Source organism: Ranitomeya variabilis, chromosome 4, assembly GCF_051348905.1.
Source record: "Ranitomeya variabilis isolate aRanVar5 chromosome 4, aRanVar5.hap1, whole genome shotgun sequence".
Taxonomy (NCBI): Eukaryota; Metazoa; Chordata; class Amphibia; order Anura; family Dendrobatidae; genus Ranitomeya; species Ranitomeya variabilis.
Genome location: NC_135235.1, coordinates 640,268,474 through 640,285,700, shown reverse-complemented (window position 1 = coordinate 640,285,700; position 17,227 = coordinate 640,268,474). Strand labels below are relative to the sequence as shown.

Sequence of the window (17,227 nt, the reverse complement as noted above, 5' to 3'; positions counted from 1 at the left end):
TATTCAGGACTTAGTCCAACACCACAGGCCACCAGGTCCAAACCATGTGCTTTCCAGGAAGCCTCCTCCCAGGTCTTCCAACACAGGCTTCCAGGACCTTGCACTTGGACCTAACAGATCCAAACACTGGAACCACACAGGAACCACGTGACCCACACCCTGGCCACATTATGTACCCGTAAGCACACCCACAGTAATGGATCACCTGGGCTGGTCACGTGATCCTGACATCACTGCAGGTCGATTCTCATGGCCTCAATACGACTCCGTGCACATACCAGGGAGACCATGCAGCGCCCCCTACCTGTTACAGGGGTCACTGTATCACAATATACACTAGAAAGAACATATTAATTGAATAACAAGCAAATTAAATAATAGATATACAATAATTATTTTCATTATTAGCATCCACTGTGGGAGCATCATACTGTATGGGGGAATAATCCATCAGGGGCATCATAATGTGCATGTGGTGAATACTGTAGGGGAAAGATCTATGGATGCATCATACTGGCTAGAGGGTAGTGTGAGGGCATCATACTGTGTGGATAAAATCAAAGGGGTATTGTAGTGGGTGGTACACTAAAGATAAACACTTATGGTGCTACTTCAGTGTATTAGCCACAACACATCCCCCCCCCACAAGTTTAAAAGCTGGAAAGTAATATTTTCCATGACAGCACCTGAGCCAAGGATTCAGTACACAGGAACAGCAATGTCGTTTGAAGGAATAAGCAGGAATCATAGTCGAGGAAGCCAGAGGTCGATATCTGGAGCAGCAATATCGTTTGAAGAAGCAGCAGGTGGAAGGGAGCTTGACTAGTGGCTGGCAGCTCAATAATCACACAAGGAAAGGAGAGCAAAGCCAGGTTTAAATAGGATGTTCAATAAGGATGGAGACAATCAGAAACTCAGGGTGGTGACCAACATGAACTCAGGGTGGAGACATCAGCAACAACATAGGTATAAATATTTGGGTTAGCACAGAGCTGTCAATCGAGCTGAATAGCTCAGAGGGAAGAGCTGCTGTCTCATGCACAGGAGCTGCTGGGTTTGAATCCTGACAGCGCGTAGGCAATGTGACCCAATTTAATAATAGCTTCAGGTGTATTATTTGGATATTAGTTGCTCTTCCATAACAAAAGGTAATTGTATATATTTTTTAATGATCATTTAGTGCTCTACATAACTAACATTCCCCTTCTCTTGTAGACATGTGTCTTTACTTGACTATAAAGTTTATTCTTGTACATATTTGTCAATTAAATTGTACAAAAAAGAAAATGGCTACTTCCCTGTGTGAGTTCTTTGATGTCTAATAACATTTGACTTTTGATTAAAACACTTCCCACATTCTGAACATGAAAATGGCTTCTTTCCTGTGTGAATTTTAAGATGTGAAACAAGGGATGGTTTATTTATAAAACACTTCCCACATTCTGAACATGAAAATGGCTTCTCCCCTGTGTGAATTCTCTGATGTGTAACAAGATTTGATTTCTGATTAAAACATTTCCCACATTGTGAACATGAAAATGGCTTCTCCTTAGTGTGAGTTCTCTGATGTGTAACAAGATTTGTTTTCTTTGTGAAACATTTCCCACATTCTGAACATGAGAACGGCTTCTCTCCTGTGTGACTTCTCTGATGTATAACAAGATTTGTTTTCTCTGTAAAGCATTTCCCACATTGTGAACAAGAATATGGCATCTCCCCTGTGTGAATTCTCTGATGAATAACAAGATTTGCTTTCTCTTTAAAACATTTTCCACATTCCAAACATGAAAATGGCTTCTCCCCTGTGTGAATTTTTTGATGTTTAACAAGATTTGTTTTCTCTGTAAAACATTTCCCACATTCTGAACATGAAAATGCCTTCTCCCCTGTGTGAATATTCTGATGTTTAAAAAGATTTGTTTTCTCTGTAAAACATTTACCACATTCCGAACAACAGTATGGCTTCTCCCCTGTATGAATTCTCTGATGTATAATAAGATTTGTATTCCACTTAAAACATTTCCCACATTCCAAACATGAAAATGGCTTACCCCCTGTGTGAATTCTCTGATGTGTCACAAGTTGGTATTTCTCACTATAACATTTCCCACATTCTGAACATGAAAATGGCTTCTCTGTAATGTGAGCCATTTGATGTTCAGCAGTCCTGCTGTGACTTTTGTTTAGCATATCAGTGTTTGATGAAGCAGAAGAAATGACTTGTTGAAAAGGATTAGATGAAATATTTTTTCTTTGAAGGACTTGAGGCTTATCTGGGATAATGGCATTTTCTTCACATGTATCTGGTATAATACCATGATCTTCTGCTATGATATCTGAAAATATCAGAAATCCCCCTGGACTCTTGGTACAATCATCTGCCAAGAATTAAACAGATTTTTTTTTTTAATAACAGCCTGGAAAATACTGTATTTCATATATTTTATAATATTTCCTTACACATTTTAATGCAATTCGATTATTAACCCTAGAATGCATAACCCTGGCCTTTTAGGCCCAGTAGCTTACTTTTTGCAAACAATTATAATTACAATACGGTGCATTTTTCATATCTTACTTTGCAATTTTGAAATAAACTTGTAAAAGTTAATTTATTGGAGTTCCTCCATATGATTTGCACAAGGGCCTAAAAGGCCAGGGTTATGTGAAAGTGTATATTTCAGACGTCATGCGTAAGATAGCGGATTACAAAGCAGAGACAATTAAATTAAATTACGCCACCAGGTTGTGCTGTTTCAATTGTTCACAGCTCTTCTGAAGCCGTCTTTTCTATAGGTTCATGTTTCCTTGTGCCTGTCACCAATTATATACAGTTATATATTCACTGGAGTATCTTAATCCTCATTCAGATATACTTTTTTAAAATTATATATAAAAACTTACTGACTTTTCAATGTGATGGATCCATTTTTGATCTATGTTTCAGGTTTTTTTTTATCTATCTGACATCTTTTTTCTCATATATAAAAAGCCATAGGCTGTGTTCACATTTGGATTCTGGAGTTTTGTTTGTCTGTTCCATTTTAGAAACAATCAGAATTTATGTTCAAAACTGATCTGTTTCACAATTGAAGCAGATGGATGTAGAGTGGCCCCATTGATTATTATGGAGTCCATTTGGATTCAGTTATGTGCCATTTTACTGAAAGGGAAAAAGTTCTGAATTATGAGTTTTTATCACTCTAAAAAGTGAGCGATATAAAAGCAATTGTGCCATATTTATTCACGTCTTTTACGGATGACTAATAATATGTTCAATGTATGTTTATATTTATTGTAATTGTTTAGGAGCTTTAAAACTAACAGTAACTCTCGTAAGTTTTTACACGTATATTGTACCAGTGCATAGAGACGTATCTGTAGACACCAGTATATTTTGCATATAAAGAAGAATGCTATTGAGGTTTTTATGCTGAGAAAATTCTCATATATGACAGTGCATCCTGTGGTTAGTCGGTAATGTTTTTATCTCCGTTTCTCATTGGTCCTGAATTAGAATCTGTGAAAAGAACAAGCTTCAAAACTATATTTAGAGACAGCCACTGAGCACAACGTTCATGTTAGACAGTACTGTTAATGCCTAAGTATCTCCATACAGAACAGTGCAAGAAATTTTTCTTTAAAAAAGGAACTTTTCTGAGTAAAATCCACATGAAAAAAATGCCATGCGAACCTAAAAAATGTAACACAGAATTCTACAAGCCAGTGATCGAGAAAAAATTTGACTTCTCTTGACATCTAGTGGTCAATACTCACCGGAGTCATCATCTGCAGGAATCTTCTCCTTACAACGCTCAACACCCCTCACGCACATCTCTGTAGTATTATTATACGTCAGATCTTCACCCTAAAACAAATATTTACAGGTCACAGATGGAGAAGTCATGTTAAATGATTTTGAACAACGTAAAATGTAAAAGATCATAAATGAACATAATGATCAAAAATGCCTTGGCAGCAGTAGTTATCATATAGCTGTAGGTCTCCTGCATAAATTCAACCTGGCGGCTCCTAATTGTAACCAGTATTCTCCATAACCAGAGATTGTGAGAAGATCCTGACATCTAATGTCTATGATCAGTTTTATCCTGTCATCTCCACCAAGTAAAAAACATACAATGAATGGTCGCTTTACTAGAGACAAGTATATAGTATTGTATTGGACCTCTTCTGACCTTCAGAATCTCAGCTATTGATTGACTCTTAAATTGTACTAGGTGTTGAAATAATTCCGTATGAATATTGGCCCGCACTGATATGATGACTTCTTATACATGATGCAAACTAGAAGGAGAGTCTGATACACTCTGAACAAACCGCTCTACCTTCTTCCAGAAATGCTCTATGGCATTATAATCTGGGGACTGTGAAGGCCAACGAAACAGGAAAAACAACACTGTCATGTTCTTGGAAGCAATCCATGACTATGTGACCAATGTGGCATGGTGCACTGTCCTTCTACATAGGGTAAACGTCGGTTAATATGAAGTGATGAACTCAGTAGGCCAAAAATGGTTAATTAAACTCCAGTGTACAAACATCCATCAACAGTTATCAGAGGACCAAGTAAGAGCCATGAAAACATTCCCTGCAAAATTACTCCACCTCCAACAGTCTGACATGTTGTTACCTGAAACTAAAGAATACATGGAAACATGCTGTTTGTGCCAAATTCTCACACTCTCATCAGGACAGTGCAACATAAATCTGAATTCATGTGACCAATGTTTTTCCGCTGCTCAATAATAATAACCTTTCCTCTCTTTTCTCCTATTAAGTTTTCTTTTTTTTTCCTTTAGACAGCAATGGCACTGGCACTTGTCATCAGATGCTATAGCCCATTTATGTGAATCAACACCTAGTGAATTTGGACAAGTTAGTTGCTTTGTTTAGCTGCAATTTACGCAACCTGTTCCTAAGAATGGTTCTTGATATCTTCCTCGACAAGTTGTTTATGTGCACAAGATCCTCTTACATTGGATGCTTTTCTTCAATCACAACATTCTCAGTATATTCTAGACATTGCACGTAAAAGGGCAAATGGCAATTATTGAAGAAATGTCTGGGTTAATATATTATCAATTAGCATGCACTGTCGAAGTAACTCAATCTTCCCATTCCAGTGTGAATTCACATTGAAAACTGATCTTGTAATTTTATGCTTGACTCTGGAGTCCTGTGTCCATTGTACAGGAAGGTTTCAACTAAGAATGGACTGATATTTCTAATAAATTGGTCGTTCTGTATAGAATATTGATGGATAAAACAAGACTGAGCACAAGATCTTCACAGCCTTCTAAACATCATAGGGGAGACCTCATGACACCTTCTCTCCATCTACCTGATGGTCTTCAGGAACATTGGGATTTTCTTGCTTACAGTATTGTGGAAGAAGAGGATGGGGACATCTCTCTGGTGTTGTCCTCTTACTGGAAAGAACTAGAGGAAACACATACAGGGAGTGAATTCTTTCTTTACATACAGATAATTATAGGCAGTGTGTATTTAGTCCTGTCTATTACCTGGTGATGTGAGGGGCCGGGGAACCTCCATCATGAAGTCCTTGTACTGATCTTTGTGTGCTTCTAAATACTCCCACTCCTCCATGGAGAAGTAGACGGTGACATCCTGACACCTTATAGGAACCTGACACATGCAATCACACGGTCATCCGCAGATCTCTTAATAACATTACTGTATAATGTCACAGAATTCCCAGCAGTGTCACCTCTCCAGACAGCAGCTCAGTCATCTTGTAGGTGAGTTCTAGTATCGTCTGGTCCTTATGTATTAGCGGGTGAGGTGGCAGTCCAATGATTGGGCTCAGGGGTCTTCCCCATCCCTCAGACACAGGGTCCTGACAGTGTTCACTAGAGGTCTTCTTCACTACTGTATAATCCTGGTTATGGAGAGACACATTAATAAACCTCACTACAGACATTCCCAGAGTCCTCACCTCTCCAGTTCTGTTCATTTGTTATTCCCATAGATAAGAATGATGTAATGTGACGTCATCAGAATCTCTCACCTCTCCAGTAAGCCGGAAGAGGATCTCTAGGGTGAGGTGTAATATCCTCTCTGCCATCTTTTCCCTGTTCCTGTCCATTCTTCACAGGTCAATTTGGAAATTCTCTTATATAGAAAATCTCCACTGAGAGAATTCGATATTGTAGGGACCTGAATATGGAGAAGATGAGCAGATGTAACATCATAAAGAATCCCATGTAATAATACAATTATTAGTAGAGATGAGTGAGGACTAAAATGATTGGATGCTTGTTACTCGAACCAAGCAAATTGTAATGCTCTAGTGCTTGTTTCGAGTAACAAGTATAATGGAAGTTAATGAGAAATCCGAGCATTTTTTCGGCAGACCCTACAAAGAGTTCTAGGGGCTATGATTAATTTTAGGAGAACTAGAGTTTTTTTGTATAAAAATATTTTTTATTAGTTACAAAAAATTACAAGAAAAATAAATATATCACATAATATAAATATTTGACATGGATATAGAAGAACAGTGTGATCCCAATAGGTGCAAACGCACAGCGGTCACAGCCCTCGGCTGATAGGAGCGGCTATCAATAATATAACTAAAACATGGCCATGGCTGGTGGCATAGAAATAGCCATTACTACACATATATAAGTAAGGCAAGAGTTTTCCACCCCTCTGTTAGTACAGATATTGTAAACCAAATTGCCACATGTATTAATAAAGATTGCCGCCCAAAAAGCAATAAAGAAGTAAGAGGTTAATGGAGCGCCCCCACACCACCGCAGGGCCGAGGGGATACCCGGAGCCGGGCCTCTAATTCTCAGTCTCGGGGTTGTCACGGTGGCTAGACCCGGTCCGTGGCCCTGTCCGTCAGTGGGGGACGTCCGGTGTAATAGGTGGTAGTAACGGTAGCGATGGAGCGGTGCAGTTGTGGGGTGTAAGTCGCGGTAAATAACGAGGACACCAGGTTGCAGTCTCTTTACCTCTTTACTGGAGATCTCTGAGTCCTCAGTCCGGAACACGGTTCACCAGGCTACGCAAGTCCGGCCGGTCCAATGGCACCTCCAGAGTTCTCCTCTCAGGTGGAAATCTGTGCCTTCCTTCTAGCGCTATGTGTTGTAGTCCTTCCCTGCTGTGCTCATGGAAAGTAACCCCACAACGGTTGTGTCTGTTTCTTAAGTTCCCTCACAACTCGATTTGATGTTCCTCTGTAATCCACCCCTTCCCTGTATTCAGGTTGGAATGGCACCCGTTTGTCAGGTAGGCCTGGAGTTCTTCCGGGACCCTAGAGTCGCCCCTCTCCCGCAATTGCCCCCCAAGACTTCATAGGTGATATGTGGTAGACAGCCCGCCTGAGACCGACTGTCCTGCCGCTGTTTGGAGTATGGCTTGAAGCTGTATTCTAATCCACTCCCTCGGCGTTCCGGCCACCGGTATTGCGCCTCAGCAGGGTGCTGCCTCTTTCAGCACAACCCCTGCTGGTATTCTCCTTCTGCTTGATCTCGTTTCTCACTCAGCACAATCTATCTCGCTTCTAGTCCTTTCTTGAGTCCCGCCGCTTCCAGGAGCCTGCGCGGACCCGTTACGTTCTTTCAATGCCAAGCCTCTGCCAGGATCCCACCCTTGGCAGAGACCCTACAGTCTCTCCCTTCACAACACCCCCTGCCACAGGGTGTTGTTCCGTTCAATCCCGTCAGCGTTCTCTCTTAACTTCCTGCCTGACCCCCAGTTTACCCACTATGGTGGGGAGTGGCCTAATGAATAGCACCCTTAGCTCCCCCCGGAGGCCCAGCTGTGAAACATATTGGTGTCTGTGATACCTGATTGGAGGAACTCCTTCAGTGCCATCGAACGTACCATGGCTCCCCTTAGTGGCAGAGCCACAGTACTGCAACGACCAGAACTCTGGGGCGCTGCACTCCCCCCTGGTTAAACACAGTACTCCGGGACTGGGAAGAAAAACAACAATACAGATTAGCAAAAAGACATACAATTTTGTTGAGTGCAAACGATAAGTATACTTGAACAGGCTTCCCTTTATGGGAGGTGAGGACACTTTTAACGTTACAAACATGGTCAACATTATAAATTACAGGCTATGCATAACTCCTGTTACCCAACCGGGTATTCTACTTAGTGCAAATTCTGGAACAATAAGTTAACATTGCCTTTAAGAAACATACACTCTTAGTTTACCAAAGGCCTTCCTATAATCACATTACAGGGTAAGGTAACTTCACATTCTCCTACTTTGAACCTGCAGGACCGCCTGTCCCTATGGCACCAGACCTACTGCCTCTCCTTTCTTTTACAGGACCGCCCTGTTCATCCAGGGCCTACTGCCTTTCGCTACTATACATAGTATAGACATAACATTCCTTTCGTTTAAAGAACTCTGAGCCCGCTCTACTCGGCTCCTTTAAGGACTCACTCTCTAACCCCTACGGGTTCACTCTCTGTCCTTAGTAACAAAGTAACTTTCAATGGGGACGCGGGGTTTACCTTCTATCCTCACCTTCATTATTACTTCCTTACTTTCAGCTATGCAGATCTCTATCTCTACCCCTACGGGCTCTCTGCATCTTTTCTTTCTGCAAAACATTATTTAGATTTCACATTTCAACAAATTCAACACATATAACTTAGCATGTAAAACAGTTACATTTCTTTTCAAAGCATCATTATGGCATTACTGTTCTGCAACAGTATCTCTCTCAAGTTCAGTTTCTCACATCCCCTTTAAGAGGGGACCAAGTCTTTCTGAGGTAGCTCGTTTTCTCAGCCTACCAGTCCATGCAAAGGTTCCGGTATGGTATCTTCGCAAAGTGTCTTTAACTAGAACCGGTAGGAAAGGTATCTTCACAAAGTGTCTTTGGCTCAAACCAATAGGGCAAATATCTTCGCAAAGTGTCTTTGGCTAAAACCAGTAGGGAGCACCTTTAAGAAGGTGCAAACTATTTACAAAGGAAGTTCGAATCATGCACAGTCCATGATTTCTGCAGTTCTTTAAACTTTTGTGCAAAAACTTCAAGAAAAAGAAAAAAACAAACAAAGGGGATCCCAGGTCAACAAAGGGATCCATTAACCCTGGACAGGTTTAGCAGCAACTTTAAAAGAACAAACAGTAACTATTTACATTTTCACAAAGCGAAATCTTACTCTTCTTTCAGAAGTTTCCATGAGGCGCCACCTGGCGGGCGGACCCCTGCAATTCAGGTTTCAGGTCCACTCCCACTGCCAGATACACCCCATGGGTTCGGGTCTGTTGCACGACCAGGTCGTGCGCGGCGATCAAGGTCTGTGTCCCCACTTCTCTCTGTGCTGGTACATCCGGAACATCGGTCACTCGAAGGGGCACCTCCTTAGGCACGACGGTGGTGGCGGCGATCGGGTGGCAGATCGCAAGTTCTGTGGTCAGGCAGGTGGGGCCGACCAGGGTGGTTACAGATCGGTCACACGGCGGCACTTTGGCCACAGGGGCTGGTTTCTCTTTCTTGTAGACGTTCAGAGCGAACCACCCCTTTTCCCCAAGATGCCGGGTGTAAGTAACACTGTCTCCCGGATAGAGGTCTCGATCGGGGTGACCCTCTCTAAGGTGTGACTCGACATCCCGTCGGTTGACAAAGACCTCCGCATATAGCCCCGGTTCTTTAATGAAGCCCCAGCCTCCTTGGAGTTTAAAGATGGTGACGATGCCCTGCCTGCGCGGGGCCTGGTGAGTGGTGGGGTCCTTACGGGCCCGGTCCTTGACCGCCAAATCTTTTTGATGGTAGGCCTCCCGTTTAGCCTGATGTGCTTCCTCTTCCTCTCGCCACCGCTGTTCTAGTTGGATCTGGTATTCTTCCCAGCTTAGGGCCTGTACCATTTCTCCCTTCTGGGTCTCCACCCCGGGGAACCCCATGAGATTGGATCCAGGGTTCACCCAGCGGCACACCGTGCGCTCCGCGCTGACCTCACACGGCAAGGGAGTAGGGGTGATTGGGGCTCGCATACGGTGTTCCATGCCCGTGGCTTCCTCCCATGGTAACAGGCGCTGAAGTCTATGGGTCCCCGGGAGAGGTGGTGCTGCTACGGGGCCCACTAACACACCCTCTGCTGGTGGGGCAGGATCGGCGGACTCACCCACTGGTACGATTCCACTTTCCGCAACAGGTCCCGCTGGTTCTTCCGATGTCCGGGAATCCACTGCCGGTCCCACCTGATGCGGGGCCTGGACTCTTACGTGCAGTTGGAGGAGCTGGTTATATAAATCCTCCATCTCGGCTCTCAGGAATTTGGTGTTATCCACGGAGGACAGGCTGCTGGGCTCATCCGGGTAGTCAGGGGAGACTTCCACTTCAACCCCGCTGTCGGGTTCGGAGCTGCTGGCCATAGCGTCCTCCACGTGGGTCGCTTCCTGGTCTTTTTCCCGCTCTCTCCTGCGTGAGCAGTTTCGTTTTCTCTGCCTCCGCCCCCCATTAAGGATTAGGAGGCGGATCTCTGCTGCTGACGGACACGTCCTCACTGCACAGAAATATTTAGACTGGGCGGCCATTACTGTTCGCGCTCTCCAGCTCGTCTACGCCCACTCCACGCCCCTCTTCTCTTCCTGCGCTCTCCTCAGCGCTGCAATGGCGGCGGATTTTGGCGGCAAATGGCACAGCACACAGTCTTGCAATAAAGTACAGTCCAAGCACAACAAATCACAGTCTCTAGGCACACATGACCTGATTCTTCAGGCTTAAGTAGATCCTGTTCGTGACGCCAAGTTGGAGCGCCCCCACACCACCGCAGGGCCGAGGGGATACCCGGAGCCGGGCCTCTAATTCTCAGTCTCGGGGTTGTCACGGTGGCTAGACCCGGTCCGTGGCCCTGTCCGTCAGTGGGGGACGTCCGGTGTAATAGGTGGTAGTAACGGTAGCGATGGAGCGGTGCAGTTGTGGGGTGTAAGTCGCGGTAAATAACGAGGACACCAGGTTGCAGTCTCTTTACCTCTTTACTGGAGATCTCTGAGTCCTCAGTCCGGAACACGGTTCACCAGGCTACGCAAGTCCGGCCGGTCCAATGGCACCTCCAGAGTTCTCCTCTCAGGTGGAAATCTGTGCCTTCCTTCTAGCGCTATGTGTTGTAGTCCTTCCCTGCTGTGCTCACGGAAAGTAACCCCACAACGGTTGTGTCTGTTTCTTAAGTTCCCTCACAACTCGATTTGATGTTCCTCTGTAATCCACCCCTTCCCTGTATTCAGGTTGGAATGGCACCCGTTTGTCAGGTAGGCCTGGAGTTCTTCCGGGACCCTAGAGTCGCCCCTCTCCCGCAATTGCCCCCCAAGACTTCATAGGTGATATGTGGTAGACAGCCCGCCTGAGACCGACTGTCCTGCCGCTGTTTGGAGTATGGCTTGAAGCTGTATTCTAATCCACTCCCTCGGCGTTCCGGCCACCGGTATTGCGCCTCAGCAGGGTGCTGCCTCTTTCAGCACAACCCCTGCTGGTATTCTCCTTCTGCTTGATCTCGTTTCTCACTCAGCACAATCTATCTCGCTTCTAGTCCTTTCTTGAGTCCCGCCGCTTCCAGGAGCCTGCGCGGACCCGTTACGTTCTTTCAATGCCAAGCCTCTGCCAGGATCCCACCCCTGGCAGAGACCCTACAGTCTCTCCCTTCACAACACCCCCTGCCACAGGGTGTTGTTCCGTTCAATCCCGTCAGCGTTCTCTCTTAACTTCCTGCCTGACCCCCAGTTTACCCACTATGGTGGGGAGTGGCCTAATGAATAGCACCCTTAGCTCCCCCCGGAGGCCCAGCTGTGAAACATATTGGTGTCTGTGATACCTGATTGGAGGAACTCCTTCAGTGCCATCGAACGTACCATGGCTCCCCTTAGTGGCAGAGCCACAGTACTGCAACGACCAGAACTCTGGGGCGCTGCATTAATTACCCATAGTATGTTGGGTTCAGACCAGGACCGGGTCGCACTCCCCGACGTGCGTTTCGCGAGAATTACTCTCGCTTCCTCAAGGGGGCGTGGTCTCAAATGAATAAAGGTCGGCTTTAAATACACGGTCGTTCCGGTCAGATGACTAGGAAAAGGCCAATTGTATTTCTTGCCCTCGCGCATGCGCGGACGCAATTCCTCCGCACCGAAGCTGCAACCCCGCGTCACCAATGCACATGCCGGATACAGCGGCCGGTGCCGAGCCGCATTGTACCCGACACGAGACAAGGAGGCGCAAGGGGCACTGACGGCCAGGAGGAACTGCGTGCGCGAAGAAAAGAAGGACAACACATCAGGAAATGAGTCAATCATATATACAGAACATAAACAACGTAATAGATAAGTGTGAAAAACTCATGTTGGTATTATTAAAATAGATTACATACAAAGTGTACAATATTAACAATATTGTGCTACATGAACATGTTGTAAAAAAAAGGAAATATGAAATCACGTGCTTATTTGTAAAATTCACAGAATATCTCTATAAAAACAGAGAATATTATAGCTAAATCTGCACATTAATCCAAAATAAAAAATAATAATAATGATAAATTAGTGCGACACTGATACATAATAATGGCTTGCCATAATATTGTGAAATTGCCATAAAAGGTGACATAAAACCACCATGATTCATTTAAAAGACTGTGCTAATAGTGCATATCTAAATAGTGCAAATGAATAACAAGTGCCAACAATGCCAATTGAAAACTAAAAAATAGTGTAGTTACAAATACATAACGTATATACTCGAGTATAAGCCGACCCGAGTATAAGCCGACCCCCCTAATTTTGCCACAAAAAACTGGGAAAACTTATTGACTCGAGTATAAGCCTAGGGTGGAAAATGCAGCAGCTACCGGTGAATTTAAAAATTAAAAATAGATGCTCCATACCGTTCATTATGGCCCCATAGATGCTCGACATAAAGCTGTGCCACATATAATGCTCTGCACCGTTCATTATGGCCCCATAGATGCTCCACATAAAGCTGTGCCATATATAATGCTCTGCACAGTTCATTATGGCCCCATAGATGCTCCATAGAAAGCTGTGCCATATACAATGCTCTGCACCTTTGATTATGGCCCCATAGATAGCTGTGCCATATACAATGCTCTGCACCTTTGATTATGGCCCCATAGATAGCTGTGCTATATATTACCTCTGCACCTTTGATTATGGCCCCATAGATAGCTGTGCCATATATAATGCTCTGCACCTTTGATTATGGCCCCATAGATGCTCCACATAAAGCTGTGCCTTATATATAGTGCTCTGCACCGTTGCCCCATAGATGCTCCACATAAAGCTGTGCCTTATATATAGTGCTCTGCACCGTTGCCCCATAGATACTCCACATAAATCTGTGCCATTGCTGCTGCTGCTGCAATAAAAAAAACAAAACACATACTCACCTCTCTTGCTTGCAGCTCCTCAGCATCCCGTCCCGGCGTCTCTCCGCACTGACTGATCAGGCAGAGGGCGCCGCGCACACTATATGCATCATCGCGCCCTCTGACCTGAACAGTCAGAACAAGAGGACGCGAAGACAGAGCGGCGCCCGGCGGGTGGAACGAGGGAAGGTAAATATGTAATACTTACCTGCTCCCGGCGTCCCGCTCCTTCTCCCGGACAGCTGGTCTTCGGTGCCGCTGCCGCAGCCTCTTCCTCTGTCAGCGGTCACCGGCACCGCTGATTAGAGAAATGAATTATGCGGCTCCGCCCCTATGGGAGGTGGAGCAGCCTATTCATTTCTCTAATGAGCGGTCCCATGTGACCGCTGAACAGGGGAAGAGCTGCGGCACCGAAGACCGTGGGACGGGCAGGGGGAGCGCCAGGAGCCCCGGAAGCAGGTAAGTATGCCTCAGCGCCCTCTCCCCTCACCCGCCGACCGTGACTCGAGTATAAGCCGAGGGGGCACTTTCAGCCCAAAAATTTGGGCTGAAAATCTCGGCTTATACTCGAGTATATACGGTAATTCACAACATGACCACATAAATGCTTACACATAGACATTAATAATCATATATAATAATAATAAAGAAGAGGAAACTGTGATGAAATTAATGGATGAATTTTCCTGAGGATCGTCACTTGCGTAAAATGATGTTGAACCATTTGTTTAGTGTTTTTACATATTCGGATCACAATAAAGTATGAAACTAAAAAAGAAAGGCAAGAAAACAGAAGATTAAAAATAATAGTTAAAACATAACTTAAAAATGAGACCGAACCTAACAGGAGATGGCATATCTGGAGAAAGGTCAAACACCAAGAGGAAGGGGGGGAAGAGGAGAGGGAAACAGAGTACGCAATATCTATAAAAAAGAGGAGTAGCCCATAGTTTCATTTAATCCCTCCGGCACCATTGTGCCGAGAGTGAATATCCATTTACATTCTTTTTGGGCCAGGAGACGTTTGATGTCTCCACCCCTAACACCACATTGGACGTGTTCAATGCCTCTCACGAGAAGGTGTTTTGGATTGCAGTTATGAAATAAACGGAAATGGCGGGGTAGAGTATTTAAAACTGAAATTTCAGTTTCTGCTTCCGCAGCCACAATGTCCCGGACATGCTCGCGTGTACGGGTACCCAAACGTCTGGATGTCAGCCCAACATATATTTTTGGGCAAGTGCAAGTTGCATAGTAGATTACTTGTGTTGTATTACAAGTAATGTGTTGCCTGATGTTAAATAGCTTTTTTCCATCTGCTGATTGAAAATTTACTGAACGAAAAATGTTTTTACAAGCTATGCAATTTCCACAGGAAAAACATCCTTTGATGGGACCACCAGAACGAAGAAAAGTTCCACTGCGAGCTATGGCCGGGACATAATGGCTGCTCATCAGCAAGTCCCCCAAATTTCTACTTCGTCTTGGCGTCATAAGAGGGAAATCACCTACATTTTTAGCCAGTATCGGGTCCGTTTTTAATACACCCCAATGTTTTTGGATACAGGCTCTCATTTCCCGCCATTGTCCGTTATATGTTGAGATGTACCGAGTTTTATTTTCCATCCCAATTGGTTTAACCTTTGGACGTAAAAGATCTTCTCTTGCACATACTTTGGCCCGATTGTAACCTGCCTTGACACATTTTTTAGAATACCCTCTCTCTAGAAATCTTGCACGAAGATCATTAGCTTGAAATTGAAAATTAGACTCAGAGGAACAGATCCGCCTCATCCTAAGGAACTGACCAACTGGGATGGCCTTAATAGTATTGTAAGAATGACTAGAATTTGCATGCAGCAATGAATTAGTTGATGTAGGTTTTCTATAAACATCAGTTTGCAAAAAAAGATCTTGATCAACATAAATATTAATGTCCAAAAAATTGACTGAGTTCCTGCTAGTAAAATATGTCAATTTGATATTGAAATTATTGCAATTCAATTGCTGCATGAAATCTTGTAATTGTGTTTCCGTTCCTTGACAAATAATGAATAAATCATCAATATAACGTAGCCAGCACTGCACATGGTCCGCGCCCCTGGCGCCATCCCCGCCGAAAACTCCCTGTTCCCAGTAACCCAGAAAGAGGCTGGCGAAAGATGGCGCACAGGCCGCGCCCATGGCAGTGCCGCGTTTCTGTAAATAAAAAACATCTTTAAATACAAAAAATGTTTTGGTTAAAACAAAATCCAACAATTCTAAAATGAATTCACATGTTGGGCCATCCCAGTTGCTGGTTCCCAGGAAGAAGCGGACTGCCTCCAAGCCATCCTCGTGCCGAATACACGTATATAGGGTTTCTATGTCTGCGGTCACTAAAATCATATCCCCCTCTAACTGTATCCCATTAATTCTCGTCAGGACGTGAGATGTGTCTCTGGCATAGGAGGGAAGCGACTCATGTGTGAGTTGGTCAGTTCCTTAGGATGAGGCGGATCTGTTCCTCTGAGTCTAATTTTCAATTTCAAGCTAATGATCTTCGTGCAAGATTTCTAGAGAGAGGGTATTCTAAAAAATGTGTCAAGGCAGGTTATAATCGGGCCAAAGTATGTGCAAGAGAAGATCTTTTACGTCCAAAGGTTAAACCAATTGGGATGGAAAATAAAACTCGGTACATCTCAACATATAACGGACAATGGCGGGAAATGAGAGCCTGTATCCAAAAACATTGGGGTGTATTAAAAACGGACCCGATACTGGCTAAAAATTTAGGTGATTTCCCTCTTATGACGCCAAGATGACGTAGAAATTTGGGGGACTTGCTGATGAGCAGCCATTATGTCCCGGCCATAGCTCGCAGTGGAACTTTTCTTCGTTCTGGTGGTCCCATCAAAGGATGTTTTTCCTGTGGAAATTGCATAGCTTGTAAAAACATTTTTCGTTCAGTAAATTTTCAATCAGCAGATGGAAAAAAGCTATTTAACATCAGGCAACACATTACTTGTAATACAACACAAGTAATCTACTATGCAACTTGCACTTGCCCAAAAATATATGTTGGGCTGACATCCAGACGTTTGGGTACCCGTATGTTGTGAATTTGGATTCTGGGCTCCCCCGGTGGCTACTGGTGGAATTGAACTTGTGACATCATCTTCCCTGTTCACCTGTTCTGATTAGATCTGGGTGTCGCTATATAACCTGGCTTCTCTGTTAGATGCTTGCCGGTCAACAATGTTATCAGAAGCCTCTCTGTGCTTGTTCCTGCTCCCAGACATCTACTAGATAAGTTGGACATTCGTCCATGTTTTGTTTTTGTATTTTGGTTCCAGTTCACAGCTGCAGTTTCGTTACTGTGTCTGGAAAGCTCTTGTTGATCAGGAATTGCCACTCTGGTATTATGAGTTAATGCCAGAGTCCTAAAGTAATTTCTGGATGTGTTTTGTTAGGGTTTTCTACTGACCATGAAAGTATGCTTTCTGTCTTCTGCTATCTAGAAAGCGGACCTCAAATTTGCTAAAACTATTTTCCTGCTTCGTTTGTTATTTCTTCTAAAATCACCGCCAATATATGTGGGGGGCCTCTGTCTCCTTTTTTGGGGCATTTCTCTAGAGGTGAGTCAGGTCTTATATTTCCCTCTGCTAGCATTATTTAGTTCTCCGGCCGGCGCTGGGCATATAGGGATAAAAAGTAGGACATGCTACCTGGCTACTTCTAGATGATGCGGTAGGTTTAGTTCATGGTCAGTATAGTTACATCTTCCAAGAGCTTGTTCCTATAGAGGCTTATGCTAGTTCTCTGGCCATGGAGATCATGACAGTTTGACCGGCCCACT

General features: G+C 44.2%; 1 protein-coding gene across 1 annotated transcript in view; it reads right to left on the bottom strand.

Moving 5' to 3' along the window:
* The window catches only part of LOC143768161 (uncharacterized), an 84,050-nt gene that overhangs the window by 48,999 nt on the left and 17,824 nt on the right, over positions 1-17,227 (bottom strand). The window contains exons 2-7 of the mRNA XM_077256850.1: positions 6,050-6,198; positions 5,750-5,920; positions 5,544-5,667; positions 5,363-5,460; positions 3,778-3,868; positions 1,297-2,378 (exon numbers count right to left, since the gene is read on the bottom strand). Of these exons, the coding sequence (XP_077112965.1) occupies positions 1,297-2,378; positions 3,778-3,868; positions 5,363-5,460; positions 5,544-5,667; positions 5,750-5,920; positions 6,050-6,127 (1,644 nt within the window). The 5' untranslated portion in view covers positions 6,128-6,198. The remainder of the gene's footprint in view (positions 1-1,296; positions 2,379-3,777; positions 3,869-5,362; positions 5,461-5,543; positions 5,668-5,749; positions 5,921-6,049; positions 6,199-17,227) is intronic.